At 38.7% G+C, this 18,392-nt stretch overlaps 1 protein-coding gene across 1 annotated transcript in view; it reads left to right on the forward strand.

Moving 5' to 3' along the window:
- LOC114466902 (phosphatidylinositol 3,4,5-trisphosphate-dependent Rac exchanger 1 protein-like) overlaps nt 1-18,392 on the forward strand; it is a 121,325-nt gene that overhangs the window by 93,139 nt on the left and 9,794 nt on the right. The window contains 12 exon segments of the mRNA XM_028452772.1: nt 308-483; nt 656-817; nt 1,258-1,468; nt 4,334-4,622; nt 6,696-6,914; nt 10,826-10,914; nt 11,576-11,658; nt 13,487-13,577; nt 14,512-14,640; nt 14,718-14,759; nt 15,885-16,102; nt 17,529-17,631. Of these exon segments, the coding sequence (XP_028308573.1) occupies nt 308-483; nt 656-817; nt 1,258-1,468; nt 4,334-4,622; nt 6,696-6,914; nt 10,826-10,914; nt 11,576-11,658; nt 13,487-13,577; nt 14,512-14,640; nt 14,718-14,759; nt 15,885-16,102; nt 17,529-17,631 (1,812 nt within the window).

Consider the following 18,392-nt stretch of genomic DNA (forward strand, 5'->3'; position numbering starts at 1 on the left):
TACACAAAAATTAATAAAATGTACAGAATGACAACAAAAAAACACAAAGTGACTCCAAACGCACCCAAAAACGCACAAAAATACAATGAGAGAAAAAAATGACATGAATGTTACATTTTCTTTGCCCTTGCTGTCAGAACATTAATAGCAGTCAGGGAATTTATCCTCTGACCATTTTTGGAATCAGAAATCCACTTTAAGTCATACGTTGTGTGATTTGAAAACATGTTAACAATCCTGCAATCAGTGTCTTTTAATCAACCTCTGGAAGAATGCAGGTTTTAAAAGTCAGAACTGTGATTTGCAGATGTGAGGCTGGGGAGACTTTCCATCTCTAATGACCTGCCACTGGTCAGCATGACGGTGGATAACATCCACCTGGAGCACGGTGTGGTCTATGAATACGTGAGCACTGCAGGCATCAAGAGTCACGTCCTGGAGAAGATAGTGGTGCCCAAAGGCTGCTTCACGCTCACTGCTAAGGTGAGCCCAACTTTAGTTCCTTAAAGTTACAAAACCTTTATTATCAGTTCCCCATTTATTGTCACACCTGTTTGTTCAAGAACGTGAACATGGCTTTTGTGCTGTTTACTTCCTCTGTTTTAATACCCAGTGATGCCTCCTCATTAGATGTTTTTTTTGTTGTTGTTTGCAGATCCTGGAGGCATTTTTAGCTGACGACAGCCTATTTGTTCACAACTGCAGCCAGCTCATCTCCCAAAGCGACCGGGTGGTGACGATGCCGCAGTACGAGTTTAGACAAATCTGTGATTCCAAGCTAGAGAGCATCAAAAGGCGAATTAGCAGCTACGAGCAGGTGATCAGACATACAATTATGTTAAGAGAGAGTCCATGTGACCATCCAGTCTGTTCGATTCACCTCCTTGAGTTGTTGTTTTTACACGCGTAGAGTAATGAGTAGCCTACGGTAGTTTGTTTTGCCAGGAATTCCTTTGGTTAATACCCTGATAGTGTGATTAGTTAATCACACTATCAAAGCTTTACAATAGTTACCTTCAGGGTTTGTTTTCTTTGAATGTTGAATTCGTTTCAAATGTCTTTTAATTGAGCAGAATTTCAAACCTCCTACTAGGATAAGCAGGTACAAATGAAGGGTGCCCAATCGTACCAGAGTATTAACACTCAAACATTTTATGTGCTGAGGCTAATTGATCATTTGCTTTGTTAGATATGATAGTCACTATAACATTTTAACCATCCTGGCATTCAACGCTTTTTCTTGTGTTTTTTACCCAGTTTTCACTGGAACTGAAGAACAAGGTGTGGCCCTCCTTCAGACAGGCTGGCAGCCGCCCTCACCCACTGGGCTGCATGGACTTTGTTCCCACCAACTGTCACATCAACCTAATGCAAGTCTCCTACCCTAAAAGCACGACGTCTGCTGGCAGGACATTCAGCATTCGCTTTGGTCGCAAAAACTCTATTTTCGGCCTTGACCCAGACCAAGGTAGGAGCAACACGCTTATGACAAGATTTAAGCTAGGTGGTTCACGCATAAAGATTTTCTAAATCTGAATAGATCTTTATCTGTTGCAAACCCCTCACACGAAGATAAAAATCAGGCAGAGAACAGTTTTGATCGTACAGTGTGCTCTGATAATCTCAACACAGCACACACAGGCACGCACGCACATAACCATTCTGTCATTCAAGCCAGTAATCTCACATGATCAAACGAGATCTAACAACATGATCTGCATTCCAAGCAACTTGGAATTTAAGATTTTCCGACTTGGAAAAAGTGACTTGGAACGCCACGCAATATTATTCCGGTCAGTCATGTGTGAGACATTTTAACAAGCTGCTGCTGTGTTGAACTCAGATTGGAATTTTCAACTCAGAAATGCTGAGTTCTGAGTTGTCTTGAATGCAGCATTACGTGTTTCTCAGTCAGCTTGATTCTTGATTTGCTACATTCCGTTCCATGTCTCAAATCACAGTTCGGGAGTCGACAAGTTTATTACTGACTCGTTTCAGAGCCACTTATAGGGACAAATACACTCGTTTTTTTTCCATCAGCCTTAGCCGATGAGCGATACGGACTGCCGATTTTCTTGAGCCGATAATTGGAGCCGAAACCAACTTTGCTCCCTCAATTTACATCATAAAAATTACACAATGATGATAACAAATGGTACGAGTCTCAATTAAAATAAAATAGGAACATTTATTGAAATTAACAAAGGTGAGATAGAACGACAATAAGTAAAAAAATATTTAACAAATATTAAAAACAGATGATGTAGAACAGGAACAAGTAAAAAATATTTTTGCTTTCTGTAAATAATGCATATCGGCGAACGCAGCAGTCCGATGCCGATACATGTAAAAATCGGCAGACGATATCGGCCGGCCGATGTATCGGCCTATCACTACATCAGACCTCAGGATAATCTGGCATTTGCCTTCCTTGGTTGGAAATAGAATAAATCTGGACAAAAACAGCCTGATTATCTTTGTGTGTACCTCCCCTTACACACTAGAACAATGTCATCTCTAGGATGCGCTCACACTGCTGGATCCAGACGTCACTGAGCCCTGTCCCTTTCAGATAACGGCTTAACCCACTTAACACCAGCAAAGTGAACACTTGGGCTAATTAGCCTCCATGACCATTTAAATCCCACTACAGGAGGAGGGAACTCCAGAGCAAGCATTTCACCACAGCAGACAGGAGGTCTCAAGAAGGATTCCCACAGTAAATTAGATGAGTGGTTAGCCATTAAGACTCCATTAGCCCTGGGCCATGCTTGAGTTTTTAACATGAGGAGTGAATGAATGATGTCAGTATGGGAATGTGTGTTGCTTCGTCTGCTGCTGCACTCAGGGTCAAAGAGCAGAGGAAAAAAGAAAGTGTTCAAATGGAGTGTATTGTCAGCACAGAAGAGCTGGGAATGAAGAACGCTCTCATCTGTCCATTCGGCCTGACTTTTATTGTGAAAGAGCCTGGTATTAATTAGTCATCTTGAACATGAACCACAGATCTTTTCCTCTTCTCAGTGAAGAATAAAATGTGATGCAGCTGTCAGACATCTGCCTCCCAGTAGCTTTAATGTTCATATTCCGAGCATTCATAGCTCATAGTCTGCCTCCACAGTCAGACTGCACTGATGGAGAACAGCACTGGAGTCATCACAGCCGACTGTTCAGCCCAAATAAACATCCTGGATTTTACATGTAAGAGCCCTGAGAGGCTGTTCTCATCAAATTCAGATGGAGAACTGACATTCAGGTTACTGCAGGGTTCTACGAGTGATGTCTTGGGCAGTGGATACCCATGTGCATATGATCCGGACTGTGGGAAAAAAATCCTAGAATCATCAAAAAATGCCCAGATGTTACAATATAATAATAAAGAACCTTAATAATAAGAATCCAATTGACATGGTATTCATCCAAAAATAAATTACTACATTAAGAATTGTATTCTTTTTTATATAATACATTAAGTTTTCTTTAAATGATATTTTTCTGGATTATTTTTGCAACAATTGGTATGTTATCGAATTACTTTGTGGCTTTTTATGTTGTTTTCTCCATTATTGTTAAAGGTGATCCATTTGGGCTGGGACGATATGCTTTTGTTGAGATTCGATTTGATCACGTTTGGTTCCGATTCGATGAATACTGCGATTCTAAAAGTTTTGTGATTTGATAGTATTGCGATTTTACTTTTTTTTATCCAAAAATAAAAATGTAATCGTACACTTGTAGAAACAATAGATACTCATCTATTGTTTCTACAAGTGTACGATTACATTTTCATAGTTTAATAAAAACCAAACAATGCAATCAAAAGTCAGTCACGATGACGTGTATTACACCACATGTAGTGTTAACCTGTGACGATAAATGTAGAAATTGTAATTAAAATAAATTAATTTGAAAAATAATTCTGCTGGAGAAATTTCTATTTTTTATATTGTCACCAAATAAATAAACATAATCATAACCTTGTTCACATTTTATTTTGGGCTCTTTTTTCACACGTTGCGACTGTAACAACTCATCTACATATCAGCGCAGTGGTTAACCCTTCTGCTTCACTGTCGGAAAACCCTGGATTTCACTTCTGAGGTGTTGCATGTTCTCTTTATGGTTGCAAATATTTGGTCCTTGTACCCCAATTTACTCCCACCGTCCAAAAACCTGTACGTTTGCTTGATTTGAGGTTAAAGCTAGTTAGCTGTAGCTTGTTTTATAATGTAACATTGCTGTATTGTATTTTATTTTTTACCGCTTGTTGTAAATAAGACTTTGAGCCACAAATAGATCATTTTTTTAAACTTTTATTTTAATTATCCCCCTATAGCCCAGTTGAACCCAATGTCCCACACCCAACATTCAGTGACCAGCATGGGCGCTCCCTCCTGGAGCTGCTCTGGTCTGGAAGGAGAGGAACCAGATGGCAGTGGGGATGTCAGCATCCTGGACGGAGGTGAGGCCTTATTGGACGGACGTCGGAGTGGACACGGAGATGGAGGCCTGAGTTTCCTCCTCAAACATGAAGACACGGAGACGCAAGACGCCTACCTTCACCTGTACAGCCGCCTGGGCGTGGCTGTGAGGGAGATGAAGCAGTATGTCGATCAGATTGATGTGTAAGTCTTTCAGCGATTATGGTCACTTTGTGGCTGTTGTATGAGACTACTACAGACACATTTTATATTACTTTAATCTAGATCAGTGTTTCTCAAATGGGGTACGTGATGGCACTACAGGGGGTACATGAGAGAGAGAAAGTGCAAAATTAACAAATCAAGTGTCAGTCTTGGTCCCATTCCAGGCTTGACATGACCAGAGATTAAACAAACTATAGAAATAAATCTATTCAGGAGATACTAAATCAGTGTTTTTCAACCTTGGGGTCAGGGCCCCATGTGGTGTCCCCTGGAGTTTAAATGGGGTTGCCTGAAATTTCTCAAAAATGTAAACAGACATTTGAAGTGTTTTAAATTAAAACAACACACAATCTTAAACAACTGTATGTCTATACTTTCACTTTGTGAAATATACAGTAAATCTAGTTTAACTAAAATGCAGTTAAAAAAAAAATTGTTTAAAAATAATAAAAAACTAATTTTGTCTTTGGGGTTGCCAGAAATTCTTGATATACAAATGGGGTCATAATCCAAAAAAAGTTTAGAACCTCTGCATTAAATACTGTTTCTTTCCACTATTTATAAAATGAGATTCTTTAAAATATGTGTTATCACTCAATTGTTCCATCGTTATGCTCTATAGTTGTTTTTGAATGTAGTTTTCAAAGAAACCCACTGATCTAGATGACGTGATGTGTTTCTTCAAAGTGAACATGTTACCCACTAAATATCCTGACGTACCTCTTGATGTGGTGTTTGGTCCATTTTTTTCTTTTGTCATTGAGTTTGGATCCATGAGCTTTGGCGATGGGAATGTGTTGCTATTGTATCTGTAAGAGTCTCTTTGTTCACTCTGGGTTTGTCTGTTTTCGCCTGTTACCAATGTGGCCAGATTGGTCCATTTTTTGGACACTATTTCATTGGCAAAAAAGCCAACAAGGCGGGTAAACAGCTGGTATAATAATGACCATTAAACAGCTGTTTTATAGTCATTTTAGTGGCTTCGTTTTACAGTGTTTGAGCAGGAAATCATCAGTTGTTTTTGCCAGCACTGCTTCTGTAGCTACCTGAAAGACTTTTATTAGAAGGTTGTTGCTCAATGTTACTGCAGTTGCTCAATGTTACTGTTTTGAGCAGATATGAAACAGTGACCAGCTGTACACTTCATTTACTTGCAGTACATTACAAACCCAAACACGCAACTAATTGCCAAATCTGACCCCGTTACCTTGAAAATGAAAACAGAGATTTGTTATACAGTATGTGAATCTAAGAAAGGGTCATTAATCCCATCTTTTCCCTGCTGTTTATGCCTGAGTCAGCACTTTAGAGTGACATTTAAAGAACCGGCTGCATGCTGGTCTGCATCCTCTCTTTGTCCGCCTGAACTTTGCCTTATTTAAAGCTAAGGGTTTACAAACGGGACATTCTTCAGACCCAAAATATTTATGAGGAAAGGCCAATGCAGGAGCAGGGAGTGAGTCCTGGATTACATCAACAGAAAAAAGATGCATATTGTGTGTCAGCGCCAGGGAACGGCTGTGAATAGAAGTGTGTTTGTGTGTATGTGTGTGATTGTGGGTCCTTTCTGAGTGTATTTTGATATTGTGGTTTGACATGATGAGCTCCAAAATTAAATATATTTGTACAGCCAGTAAAAAATACTCTATTTTAAGGAGCAGCCGTGCAGTATTATGTCTCAAGTCTTAATTTATAAATAAGTTCCCCAATGTTTACTTCTATTTTAGAATATAGCACTAGTGCCCCCTGAAGGAGCTTTTACAAAAATTGCCACTTGAGAAAATGTGAGAGATTTTCGACTGTTTATACCCATTTGACACTGTAGATTAAAGTTTTAGTTAGTCTCAGATGATGCCACTAATGTTTATTTTTTTTCTCTATTAAAGAGCAACCATCACAGATTTACAATAAATTCACGTGTATCCTAATTCTACTTTACTCATATCTGGGCTCACCTCAACTAAAATATTCCAGAGCAGAGACAGTTTGACATATTTTTATAAGGAAGCTGTTGAAGATACCTTATATTTTTTATTTTCTTTGCATTCGCAGCCTGCTGTCATCCATCACTGAGCCCACACAGCTCCAGAGGGAGGCAGGAGAGCTCCCGGCCTACGAGCCCAGTCAGCCTCCCTCTCTGAACCCTTGTGAGGACGGCTGTGACCAGGACAAGGTGGAGCAAGGAGGCATCAAACGAGTCTGTTTTAAGGTGAACGAAGAGGACCAGGAGGACTCGGGCCATGACACGATGAGCTACAGGGACTCGTACAGGTAACTGAATAGTTATTACCTAGCCACACAAATTAGACTACAGCTGTTTATTACGAGAGTTTGGCCTTTAACATCTTTAGACACTGGAAATGTCTGAATTGAGCTGCTTGCTAATTTAATTAAAAGTTTATTTACATTCTGCATTTTTTCTTTCATAGATAAAAATAACTTATTGGAGTCAATTGGCTTAAGTTAAGAAAAATGTAAAGGTATACATATTTGTGCTGGGACTTTAATGCGTTAAATTGAGATTAATTAAATACATAAAAATAACGCACTAAAAAAAATTACCAAGTTAACACTTTTGTTTTTTGGCAAACAGCTGTACCTTTCTCATTTCACAAGATCCCGCTATATTCATCATGCTACAGATAGCGGCCAACCTATGTCTATGCAAGCTTCATCAGTTGGTCTATTTATTTCATGCCAACTGTTTTTGCAATGTTCACTTTCCACCTCTCTGTGCTATGTACTGCTTATTTATTTTAATACACAAAAACAAATGTGTTTCAGAAAGTTTACAAAAAATCCAGAAAAGCATGAATATAAGTCACTTGAATTTAGTTTGTGCCCATCTGAACAATGCAATCATAATATTCTTTATTCATATTACACATTATGTTAGCACTCGGTGATGAAAATAATAACCACAATTTGTTGTTTCAGTTCATTTATTGTTTTCATTGATTCAGTCATCTACCAAAATCCATTTAAAGTGGGAAACGTTGCTTCTTGTGTCAAATGTTATGCAATTAATTTAGATTAATCAAGGTTGATTTATTACAAAGTCTCTAATGAAGTAGATAAAAATGTTCAATCAAGTCCCACCACTAATAAATAAATATATATATATATGTATATATACTGTATATATATATTAGATGAACACTAGGGTTGGGACGATACACTGAGTTTAGGACATGTAAGACGGTGATCTGATAGCAATACGATATTTTTGAAAAGAATAAATAAATAAAATTCCAGCTGGAAAAATATTATATTAATATACACAGCAAGTTCCAATATGCAAGGAAAAGTTGTGTTGTTCGGTGAGGAGTCCAACATTAAAATGTATGCATATATGGAATCTCTCAGGCATGACTGGGTGCATATATTTACACGTGACAAGCATCACTGTCCTCAATAAACCAATAATAGGTGAGTTGTTAATACTTTGGAGACCCATTAATAATGCAGTCTGTTTATTTCTCACTTGATATAGTGATGTTTGACTCCCTCTCCTCTGCTGACACACGAGCCTCAGTTTTTCTTCTCGCACTGCAAACACTATTCAAACTCCTGCTTCCTCCCCACAAACCTTCAGTGCCTCACATTTCCCCCATCAGAGATGATAACTCCTTCCAGATGTTTGCAGGATCAAGAGCTAAAAATGACTTCAAAATGTTTTGCTCAGATCTCAGATGTCATTCGTTGGAAGGTCATTCAGATGCTGCACTCCCGTGTGTGTGATCGATTGCGTGTGTGCGTGCGTGCGTGTGTGTGTGCATGCGTCTCTGAAGGTTTCAGCAGGCAGAGCTCCAGTGAACCCCACCCTGCACCACCCACTAAGGCGTAGTTACTGGTTGTTGGTGCGGTGGGCTGGTGTATAATAGAGTCCAATGTTTGGGGTGTGGCCTCCGCACCAACTCTGTCATTAGGGCCCCTGCAACGACCTCATCACAGTGAAATGTAAAGGGAAATGTAGACAGGTCTACACGTGGCACACACACGCACACACACATGCACACGGTTGAAAGAGAGCATCCTAGTAAAATTCCTTTAAAAATTTTGGCTTCCACTGAGATAAAAATACTCATTTTAAGCTCATTGAGACTCGCTCTATGTTGATGAGTTGCCAAACGGCTCATTTCCTCAACCCACTCAGGTTTACTGCACACTGATTTAATCTATAGCAAACAACCAAAAGTCTTCATTTTGCTTCACAAACTGATCTTTAAGTGTTTGCTGAGTGTTTTATTGGCTTGGCAGAGACATTAAACATTTTTTTAAAAGGTACAAGGCTTAGGGAAAAGATTCAAGTTGATCTGTCGTCTTTAGACAGTAAAAGAACAGATTCCAATAGATGTTTTAAAGAAAAACAGTGTTAATTTGCTGTAGCTTATTGGATTTCATCTGATGCACTTAAGCCAAATCTGCATCAAAACCATTAGACTCGATAGGGAATTGTCCCATGTACTGTTTAATCAGATGAATGTGTAGACCTTTAAAAAGTAACTAAACCAGAAAACACATGTCTTTGGTATGAAGTATTGTTGATTGATCGTAGTCCAACTCTCCACATTTAAGTCAAAGTATCGAAATATGTTTATTTTGTGCCCCCATGTAGCATCTGGCCTTACACTCCCTGCTGTGCAGTGAACAGCAATTAAATGTTTTACAATATGTGTGTTAATAGTTTGATGGATTTTGTCACTAAAAATGGTTCTGCAAGGTATGTGACAGGATTTGAAGAGCTAACTTCAGTTTCCTATTAGTGTGTCCTGTATATGAAGTAATCATATGTATGTGTGCATGTTTCAGTGTGTTTTACCACAGCAGACGTGGGTTACTTTCAGCCTGGGGGCCACCTGCACAAAAATGACGTTAAAAAAACCGCACACAAACTTAGCTGAAAATACACTAGACAACAAAAATACACAAACTGACTTTAAAAAGACACAAAACAAGAACTTTAACTTAATTTGAATTCTTTTTTTTTTTAAAAAAAAAAGAGCTCACATAAAATGACGTCAAAAACACACAAAATGTAAACAAATTGATTTCTAATACACAATGACAGCAAAGATGCACAAAATGACTCGTCGCTCACGAAATGACAACTATACACATACTGTAATTGACCGCTAAATTACAAATATACAACAAATGTACACATATAAATCTATCACAAAAGAACCTACATAAACTGACATCAAAAATACACAAGACAACTTACAAAAACACACAAAATGTAAGCACAAATTGAGCTCAAATACACAAAATGACAGCAAAGATGCGCAAAATGACTGTACACATAATTGACTGCTAAATCGCAAAATTACAACAAATGTACACAAATGAATCTAAAATCACAAAATAACAACAAAAATAGAAAAAATAATTTAAAGATACAAAAACAAGGACTCATAACGTGCGCACGTACACACACAACTTTGTGTGTCTGTGTTTTAGGATGTGTTAAAAAAACCAAAAAAAAACCAGCCGAGAATCCCCAGCCAAGTTATTAGCTCCCTCCCAGCTCTGTGGTACCCCAGCCCCACCACCCTCCACCGCACACACACATTAATGGTCATCAAATACCCCAGCAGGTGATATCCAGGCCTTGCCTAATAATGGGAAAAAAGAGACAAAGCCAGTTGTCGTTCTCCTGCCCATAGGCCGTTTGTCATGTTAATTTAGCTTGTGACCTGCCTCGGGGCGGGGGGTGGGGGCCCTCACTTAACGCCACATATAATTTGAGCTCCATAAATCTTCCACATGCTCCCACTAATCATGTTGAATCAAAGAGACTTGTGACTATAAATATCAGTCAAAGACGTTTTGCTCTGAACTCAGTGAAAAGCAGAAAATGCACTGCAGTGTGCTGAAAGGCTGCGTTTCAATGCATCCCAAAAAATGTGCCTGATACTAGATCGTCCTCATGGGAAGCTAATCCTGTGGAGTTTACAGTACAATCATCTGTATAAACTGGCTCTGGTTATCGTTGTCAGAAACATTAGATTTACTTCAGTTTCACATGCCATAAATCAGATGAAGCATTTGCAGTCAGACGGTTTATTTGGCAGCGTAATTAAAATATACCTCTGGGAATTCCTCTGTGGTTTGAAGATGGAAGGAGCCCAAAGATTGGGATTACATTTAACCGTTTGCGTGAATGTGCTTCATTACAGTGAATGCAACAGTAATAGAGACTCAGTGCTGTCCTACACCAGCGTGAGAAGTAACAGCTCCTACCTGGGGAGCGATGAGATGGGCTCAGGTAGGCCATGTTTTCTTTCTGTGAAGTCAAAGAATTCTGTTTGTTTTTCATCATCTGAAAACCACAATATCATGTTATTTAAAATCCATCCCTGGACACCACAATAGAGGAACATACAGGGGTTAATGACATTTTCCCTTTTTGATTAAAGACAACTAAAGAAACCAAAATGTCATGGATTACATTGGACGCACTCTTCAGTGGCGTTTTTCAACCTTGCCAGTGTTTTTGTGTGTGTCTACTACTATTTAGCAATGTTTTAGTCCTTTCTAAAGGCTGAGTAGGGGATTTTCTCACCACATCATATATACCTGACAACAGAAATCCTCTAAAAATCCAATCACTTTATCCAGGTGAATAGAAACACTGTTTTTTGTTTGTTGTTTTTGGTTTGGCTTCATCTGTTACTTCTAATGTGATTCTTGTATGTCTTAGTATAAATTAGTCGACATAATGAATATTTTGTTGTATTGTGTACACATTTAAAAGCCAAAAAAATACTTGATGTAAGTTCCTTTTGTCTATATGGTTAGTGAACACCTTGAAAAATGAACAGAGTGTGTCTGTGTTTGTGTGGTAGAAGATAGAATTATATTTATACCTATCTTTGTGACCTCTCTTCTTTTTGACTCTGTCTTTTTGTCTTTGGTTTGTCGTACAGGAGACGAGCTGCCATGTGACATGAGGATCCCCTCTGACAAACAGGATAAGCTGCACGGCTGCCTGGAGCATCTTTTTAACCAGGTAAATTTAAGTTAGGGGTCACATATTTACTAAAGCTTGGTCACACGTGGGCAACTCACTCTAATTTAATTAACAAATGCACAAAGTATTAATTTTTTTTTTTCAAATGCAAAAATGACATAAAAGAAGCAAAACACAAATTGAGAGAAACACATTTATCTATAAAAGCAAGGAACGTCTGTCTGCGTGTGTGTGTGTGGAGCAAATTTTTCCGTGACGCGGTGTCTGTTCGACCTGAAACTTTTTTAACAGTAAAGTAGCTCTGTCAATATATTAATTAAGTGAAAATACAGAAATATTTGCATTTAAAAAAACACGTTTCCAAAATAACTTAAAATCTCAAACAGAATTTTGTTTATGATACTGTAATACAAGTGAAAATCATTGTGGTTTCATGAGCAACTATAAAATGTATTTTCACGTTTATTAAAACCACATCAAACCAACCAAAATACATGAATGAACAAAGAGCTGTTTAACAGGCTCAACATCTCACAAATAAAGGTCGGAAGTGTGAGTTTAATAACTCAGCTGAATTCATCAATACAATTGAATTGTTTTTTTTTTACCAAAAAACATTGTCAACAACAATGACAGCCAACAACTGTATATTAACAAAACCACATTTATCTTCCTTTTAGTAACATTTAAGCATCATGAGGTATATTTAACAAACACTAAATAACTAATAAAACACAATGTTTAGGGCTTTTTCTGTTTAGCTAACCAGACTTTATATTGCAATGCCAGCATTTAATTGTTGTTTTTATGACAGAAATCACTTTTGATTTCGAAAAACCTTGAACGTAGCCTATAAGATACGGCCACAGATGGTCAGGCTGAGTATCTTTGTCCTTTTTAGGGTCAATCTCTGACAAATCGATTGTCCATACAACAACACTTAGACGTGACCTGCCTCTCTGATTGGCTCTTGTGTTAAATAACGTTAACTGTCGTATTAAAGGTTTAGTAGAACTGGGAAAACCCGTATTAGAATTAACAAAAACTTTATGCTAATAAAAGTATCCATAGAAAAGTAGTGCAGTAAAAAAAATGTAATGGAGTGGAAGTAACAAGTATTTCCCAAAATGAATACTCAAGTGAAGTAGAGATACTCACAAATACTACTTAAGTACAGTACTTAAGTGAATGTACTTACTATTACTGTTCACCACTGGCTAAAGGTTCAAAAGCAGTAACTATTAGACAGGTGAGGCTGGTGTAAAATTACCTGCCTTAAAGAATCAAATCAAATGAAACTTTATTTGTTTTGCACTTTTCATACAAACAAGTGCAGGATAAAGACGATGATGTGTGCAGTCATTATTAAGTTAGAAACAAGTTTTATAGCATTTATTTTCCAAAGCCGTTAGGTGAACAGACTTGAGTCACAACATGGCAGACTCTATAGAAAGCTTTTAGTATTAGTGCATTAGCTCCCCTTTGTATCTTTCCAGTAGATTTCAAACTGGAGTGAGATGAAAACAAGAAACTGGCTTGTCAGCATTAACTATTAACAACAGTTTGCTGTGATAACAGTCAACATCTGGGCCCAGTTACCTCACACAGCTCTCTGTTCTCTCCCTTCTCCTTATTTTCTTTTTGTTTCACCCTGCACAAACCCTCCCACGTATTTGTTCCATCCTTTCACTAGCTTTCCTCATTATCTTTGCTGGGTTTGTGCACCGACTTTGGCTGCTGCTGCTGCTGACCTCTCCACCTGTTAACAGTCGCTTGATGAAGTTGCTATAAAGCGTCAAAGAAGCAAAAATAGGATAAAATGCTAGAAACAGGTCAAATCTTGTAATGTGTGCGTATTCTCCTGCAGGTCGACTCAATCAACAACCTCCTCAAAGGACCCGTCATGTGGAAGGCCTGCGAGGAGACCAAGCACTTTTACTCTGACCACAGTCAGCCAGGTGCGTCTCTTCCTCTGAGTGCCTAGATGAGTGCTGCTATCTCTCTGTTTCCTCACACAGTGGCCACGGTTACATCATGTTTTTTTAATTCGGAATTAGTTATTCTGAATTTAATCATTCTGAATTAAAGTGTTCTGCTTCGTGTTTACATGGAAATAGTAATTTCCAAATTGAGGTTTACATGGAAAACCGGTTTATTCGGCTTTATTTATTTCCGCTTTAGGTTCGGGGGTTGGGAAGGCTCTGATTGGACGTATTCCTTTTATTGTCGGCTTTAACACAGAAGACCACATGACAACTGTTTTCACTTTTATTTTGATTGTAGTTTTGAAGCAGCAGCTCAACAATAACACACGGTTTCAGTTTGGACTGTGGGGCGGAAGGAACTAATCACCGGTAAAAAGCTCAGTAAAACTCCAGAAACCAATAACCAGGAATAAATAGTAGCTCTAACAGCTGGTAAAATGATAAACTTGGTGATATTACAGCCCATACACACAGTACGGGGATGTAATTTCTCTGCCTCTGGGTTCTAGTGCCAGCCGTCCGGTGAAGCTTGTTCCGTTTACCATGTTTACCGAGGTCTGTGTGCGTTTAATAAGTATGTGTGTGTCTGTGTGAACGTCCGGATTTTTATTCTTCTGTCCATCCACTCTTTTCATTATATACATGTATTCTGAGGCGGTAAATCGTGCATGCGCAGAACGACTGGAATTAACTCAAAGCGGAATTAAGCAGGTTAAGTGTTTACAAGAAAGAGGAATTATCTTAGTCGGAATTCAAATCGGAATAAACCAACCACCTAATTCAGATTGAAGTTTAATTCGGAAGTGTTTACATGGTCAGTTTAAAAAGGAATTAACTTTTATTCTGCTTTAAAGAGGAATTAAAGCTCCCATGTAAATGTGGCCATTCTCTGCATTTCTGCAAACAGAGTTCCGCCAAACAGAAGACTGGACCATGCGCTGTCGTTACATCATCCACAAGAACATTCAGGAAGACCCGTGGAACCTGCCCAACTCCATCAAAACCCTGGTGGAGAGCCTGCAGAGATTTGTTGACGGTTGGTGGACGACACACACGCATCCGCTCCTGATCTGTGAGCGTTAATCACCAATGTTTGTCCTTCTGTTCCAACAGATGGGAAGAACCAGCTTCTCCTGGCTCTGCTCAAGTGCACAGGTAGGTCTGTCTGCTCAGCAGTGGAAATGATTGAATTAGACAGAACCCTGGTTTCAATTACAAGTCAAGCTGTTCCTTCACTAAACAAGAGTTTCACTGTTTAAGGCAATTTCCAAACTAAAGGCCCGGGGGCTAAATCCGGCCCTTTTAAGCTTCCAGTTTGGCCTGTTGTCACTTATTGCTTAGATATTGTCAGTGCCTTGCTTTCCATGTTTTATATATGATTTATACATGGAATTGCAAACTAGTGCATATTGATGTTGGGATTACTCATTTTCCCTCCTAAAAGCTGCGGCCCACTTGAGTTTAAACTGGTCCATATTCTACCCGCAAACTAAAATGAGTTTGACACCCCTGGTTTTAGGCTTTTTAGAATTATGTTCACACTCATATCCCAAACACGTTTACATTATAATTAAATAAATGAAGAAGAAAAAAAACAAACATTTGAATGACAAAGTTTGTGTAGTGTGTCCCTCTCATCACATGTATCATATTACAGTACATCCACCCTAAATGCCGCTCGTTGCCCAAGTTTGGTATTGCTTCTATATAAGTCTTTTATTTTGAAAGTCTACAAGTAAACCTTTAGACAGAACTTGACAGTTTCTCACAATTTGTTGCTGAAATGTCTCAGTATATATTTGTATGTTATATGTGTGCTCACTTCTCAGTTGTAAATAGTTATTAAAGTAAAAGACTCAAACACTGGAAAAACAAGGGAAAGGGTTATATGGAGAGAAAAGTGTCAGAGACATTTATTGAGACTGTTAATGTATAAAACATCCTCGAACCTTTCATAAATAAAGAATTAAAAAAAAAAAAAAAACTTGACAGTTAATAAAACTGTCCTGTATCTGTATTTTCTAAGGGATTCATCTGGAGGAAGTTGAACCCATAATCACTAAGTGGCAGCCCCAGAAATTAACTTTTTCAAATTTCCTTTATTCTAGTTTTATAAAATGATGCAATTCAAGCCATCAGTGCTGTTATTGTTTGTTATGTGAAGCTCATACTGAGGCTGAGAGCAGTGACCTGTGTTTCCTCTTATCTGTACCCGTCCCACCATTAGGACCCACTGACACGATCATTTCCTGCCTTCTTCTCCTCTTTCCTCATCATCAGACACATCTCTGCAGCTGCGACGTGACGTGATCTTCTGCCAGGCGGCCACCGGTGCTGTGTGCACGCTGGCAGAGCAGCTGCTGACGGCTCTGCGCTCGCGCTTCAACAACGCCGGCGAGTACCTGGAGGACAGCAAGGAGAGCAGCAGGAAGTGGCTGGAGCAGATCTCCGTCATCGGTGTGCTGCTGCACTTCCAGTCCACGCTGGCTCCACACCTGGTGAGGACCAGGGTTCTCCTCACACACACACGGACAGTGTTTACACCAACAAGTGTTGTTATTTAAATGATTTGAAAGCATTTAAAATTACAATTAATTATTCAGAGAGTGGACACAAATCTTATACCAGTGTTTATCAACCTGGGGGTCGTGATCTCATGTGGGTTCGCCTTGAAATTTAAATGGGGTCACCCGAAATGTCTACTAATTAATACAAAATAATTACTGGATAAGAATACATTTTAAAATTATAATTTTTTTTTCAAATTAAAAAACACACAATCTTAAACAATTATATTTTATACTTTCATTTTATCAAATGTAAATCGAGTTCAAATAAAATGCAGTTTAAAGAAAAGAAAGAGAAAAAAAGGAAGTAAAATACAGAATTAAAATATCTGAGCTGGTGCATTTTGTCACATTGTGCACTAATCTTGGTTACTCTGTATTTGTTAAACAGTATAACAAACATGATTAAAAACTATGTCTAGAAAGAAAAGTCTTTGAGGTCTCCAGAAATTTGTGATATCAAAATGGGATCACGATCCAAAACAGGTTGGGAACCACTGTCTTATACTGTTAGTAAAATAAATCAAATTATTATTTTCTATTTGAGTGCCTAATAATTAAGGGTCTATTTTTTTGCGCGCCTGTAGTTACGTGCTTCTCTCCTACGCGTATTCTCCGGTCCAGGGGCTGAAGGAAAGGAGGCGGAGATGTCATTTTTTTGGGCTGTCTAGAAATCACGGAACCTGGAGTTTTCCTAAAGCTTGTAAATGTCTTTGAAATTTGTGAAAATGATCAAGCGCACTTTTCATTTGAAACGCCTTCGTTGATAAACAATATAACAGGTTGATTTGATCAGATCATTGATCAGATTATTTCACTGTGAGGATCGGCCGCATTCTGTCCGAGTTACGGTTAAAATCTCTCTCCTCGATCAGCGCTTCATCATCATCATTATCCGTGCACATTACGTCACATCACACATGCTGATCCTTTGGCGTGCTTGTGTGACTCCCTCCACCCCTGTGACAGCGTGTCAGTGTGGCTTTGGATCGATTCTTTTCGGGAGACTTTTCTGCAATATTTTGAGTCCATGTGGCTTAAAATCTAACTAAGTCCATATTTCTAGTGCAATTAAATGTTTCACCTTATGGGGGCGCTGCACTTATTCCAGGGTTAGAAGCGCGTAACAGGAAAATAACTTAAGCACACTGGAGAATGCGCTTAAAGCCAGATTTGAATGGGAACTCCCACATTTCAGGGCTGCTCCACCCACAGTGCGTGACTTGGATGAAGGCGCGCAGCGACTGACGTAAATACTGGGGGAGAATAGCGCGCCGCCAAAAACAGCGCCACTGGGAGAATAGAGCCCGAAGTGAATGCTGATCCCTGTGAGCATTCCTTTTTTATTTCTTTGCAGAAAGAGGAGCGAACCATGCTGGAGGACACCAAAGCAGCCCTGCTGGACTTGGACAAAGTCACTGTGTTCTTCAGGCAGCTGGAGGACGAGTGTCTGGTTGCAAGTAAGAAAACCGACTCTGCTCATTCAATCAAGCAGCTGGAGGGTTAAACATCTCCATAGAAAGGGCCATTATAAGCATGTGTGGCCCCTATACAGCTTTCTGCTGCATAGGCTGTTTTTCTCTCAATGAAAAGTCACTTTATAGAGAGCTAAAGCTACATAGCACGTGTTCGTTAAATCATTATAAACAAAAGCTAATAACAATGTGTCACATAAATCTATGATGTACAAACATCATGTTAGAGGTTCATCCTTTCGTTTTCATGATTGCTGTTGATCAGGGAGGGGCCACTTTTATCACAACGGCGTCACAAAAATGTGATTGTCTAATCTGAGGGTCACATTATCAACATTCATGTCAGCATTTATGATAATCACCAATCTGAACATTATGACAAGAATTTAAAAATGAAGGGTTTTTGATGACGCTTTTGTCGTTTGGTGCATTTTTTAAATAATTTAGCAATTTTTTTAGCGATATTGTGTTTTCTTAGTCATTTGGTGTAGTTCTGTTGTTGTCCTTTGTTTTTGTTGTCGTTTGGCGTGATTTTGGAGTCGTTTTGTTGCCTTTGATTGTATTTTAGTGTTTTTTTGAGTGATTATGTACATTTTTCTTTGCATTTTTGGGGTAATTTTGTAAAATGTTTTGTATATTTGTGGTCGTCTTCTGTGTTTTTGCAGTAACTTTGTGTGCTTAGACTGAAGGCTGCATGTCTGTAATAGACTAAACATTATTGGTCATCTTCCCATCTTTCCTTGTGT

Source organism: Gouania willdenowi, chromosome 7 (genome assembly GCF_900634775.1).
Source record: "Gouania willdenowi chromosome 7, fGouWil2.1, whole genome shotgun sequence".
Classification (NCBI taxonomy): domain Eukaryota; kingdom Metazoa; phylum Chordata; class Actinopteri; order Blenniiformes; family Gobiesocidae; genus Gouania; species Gouania willdenowi.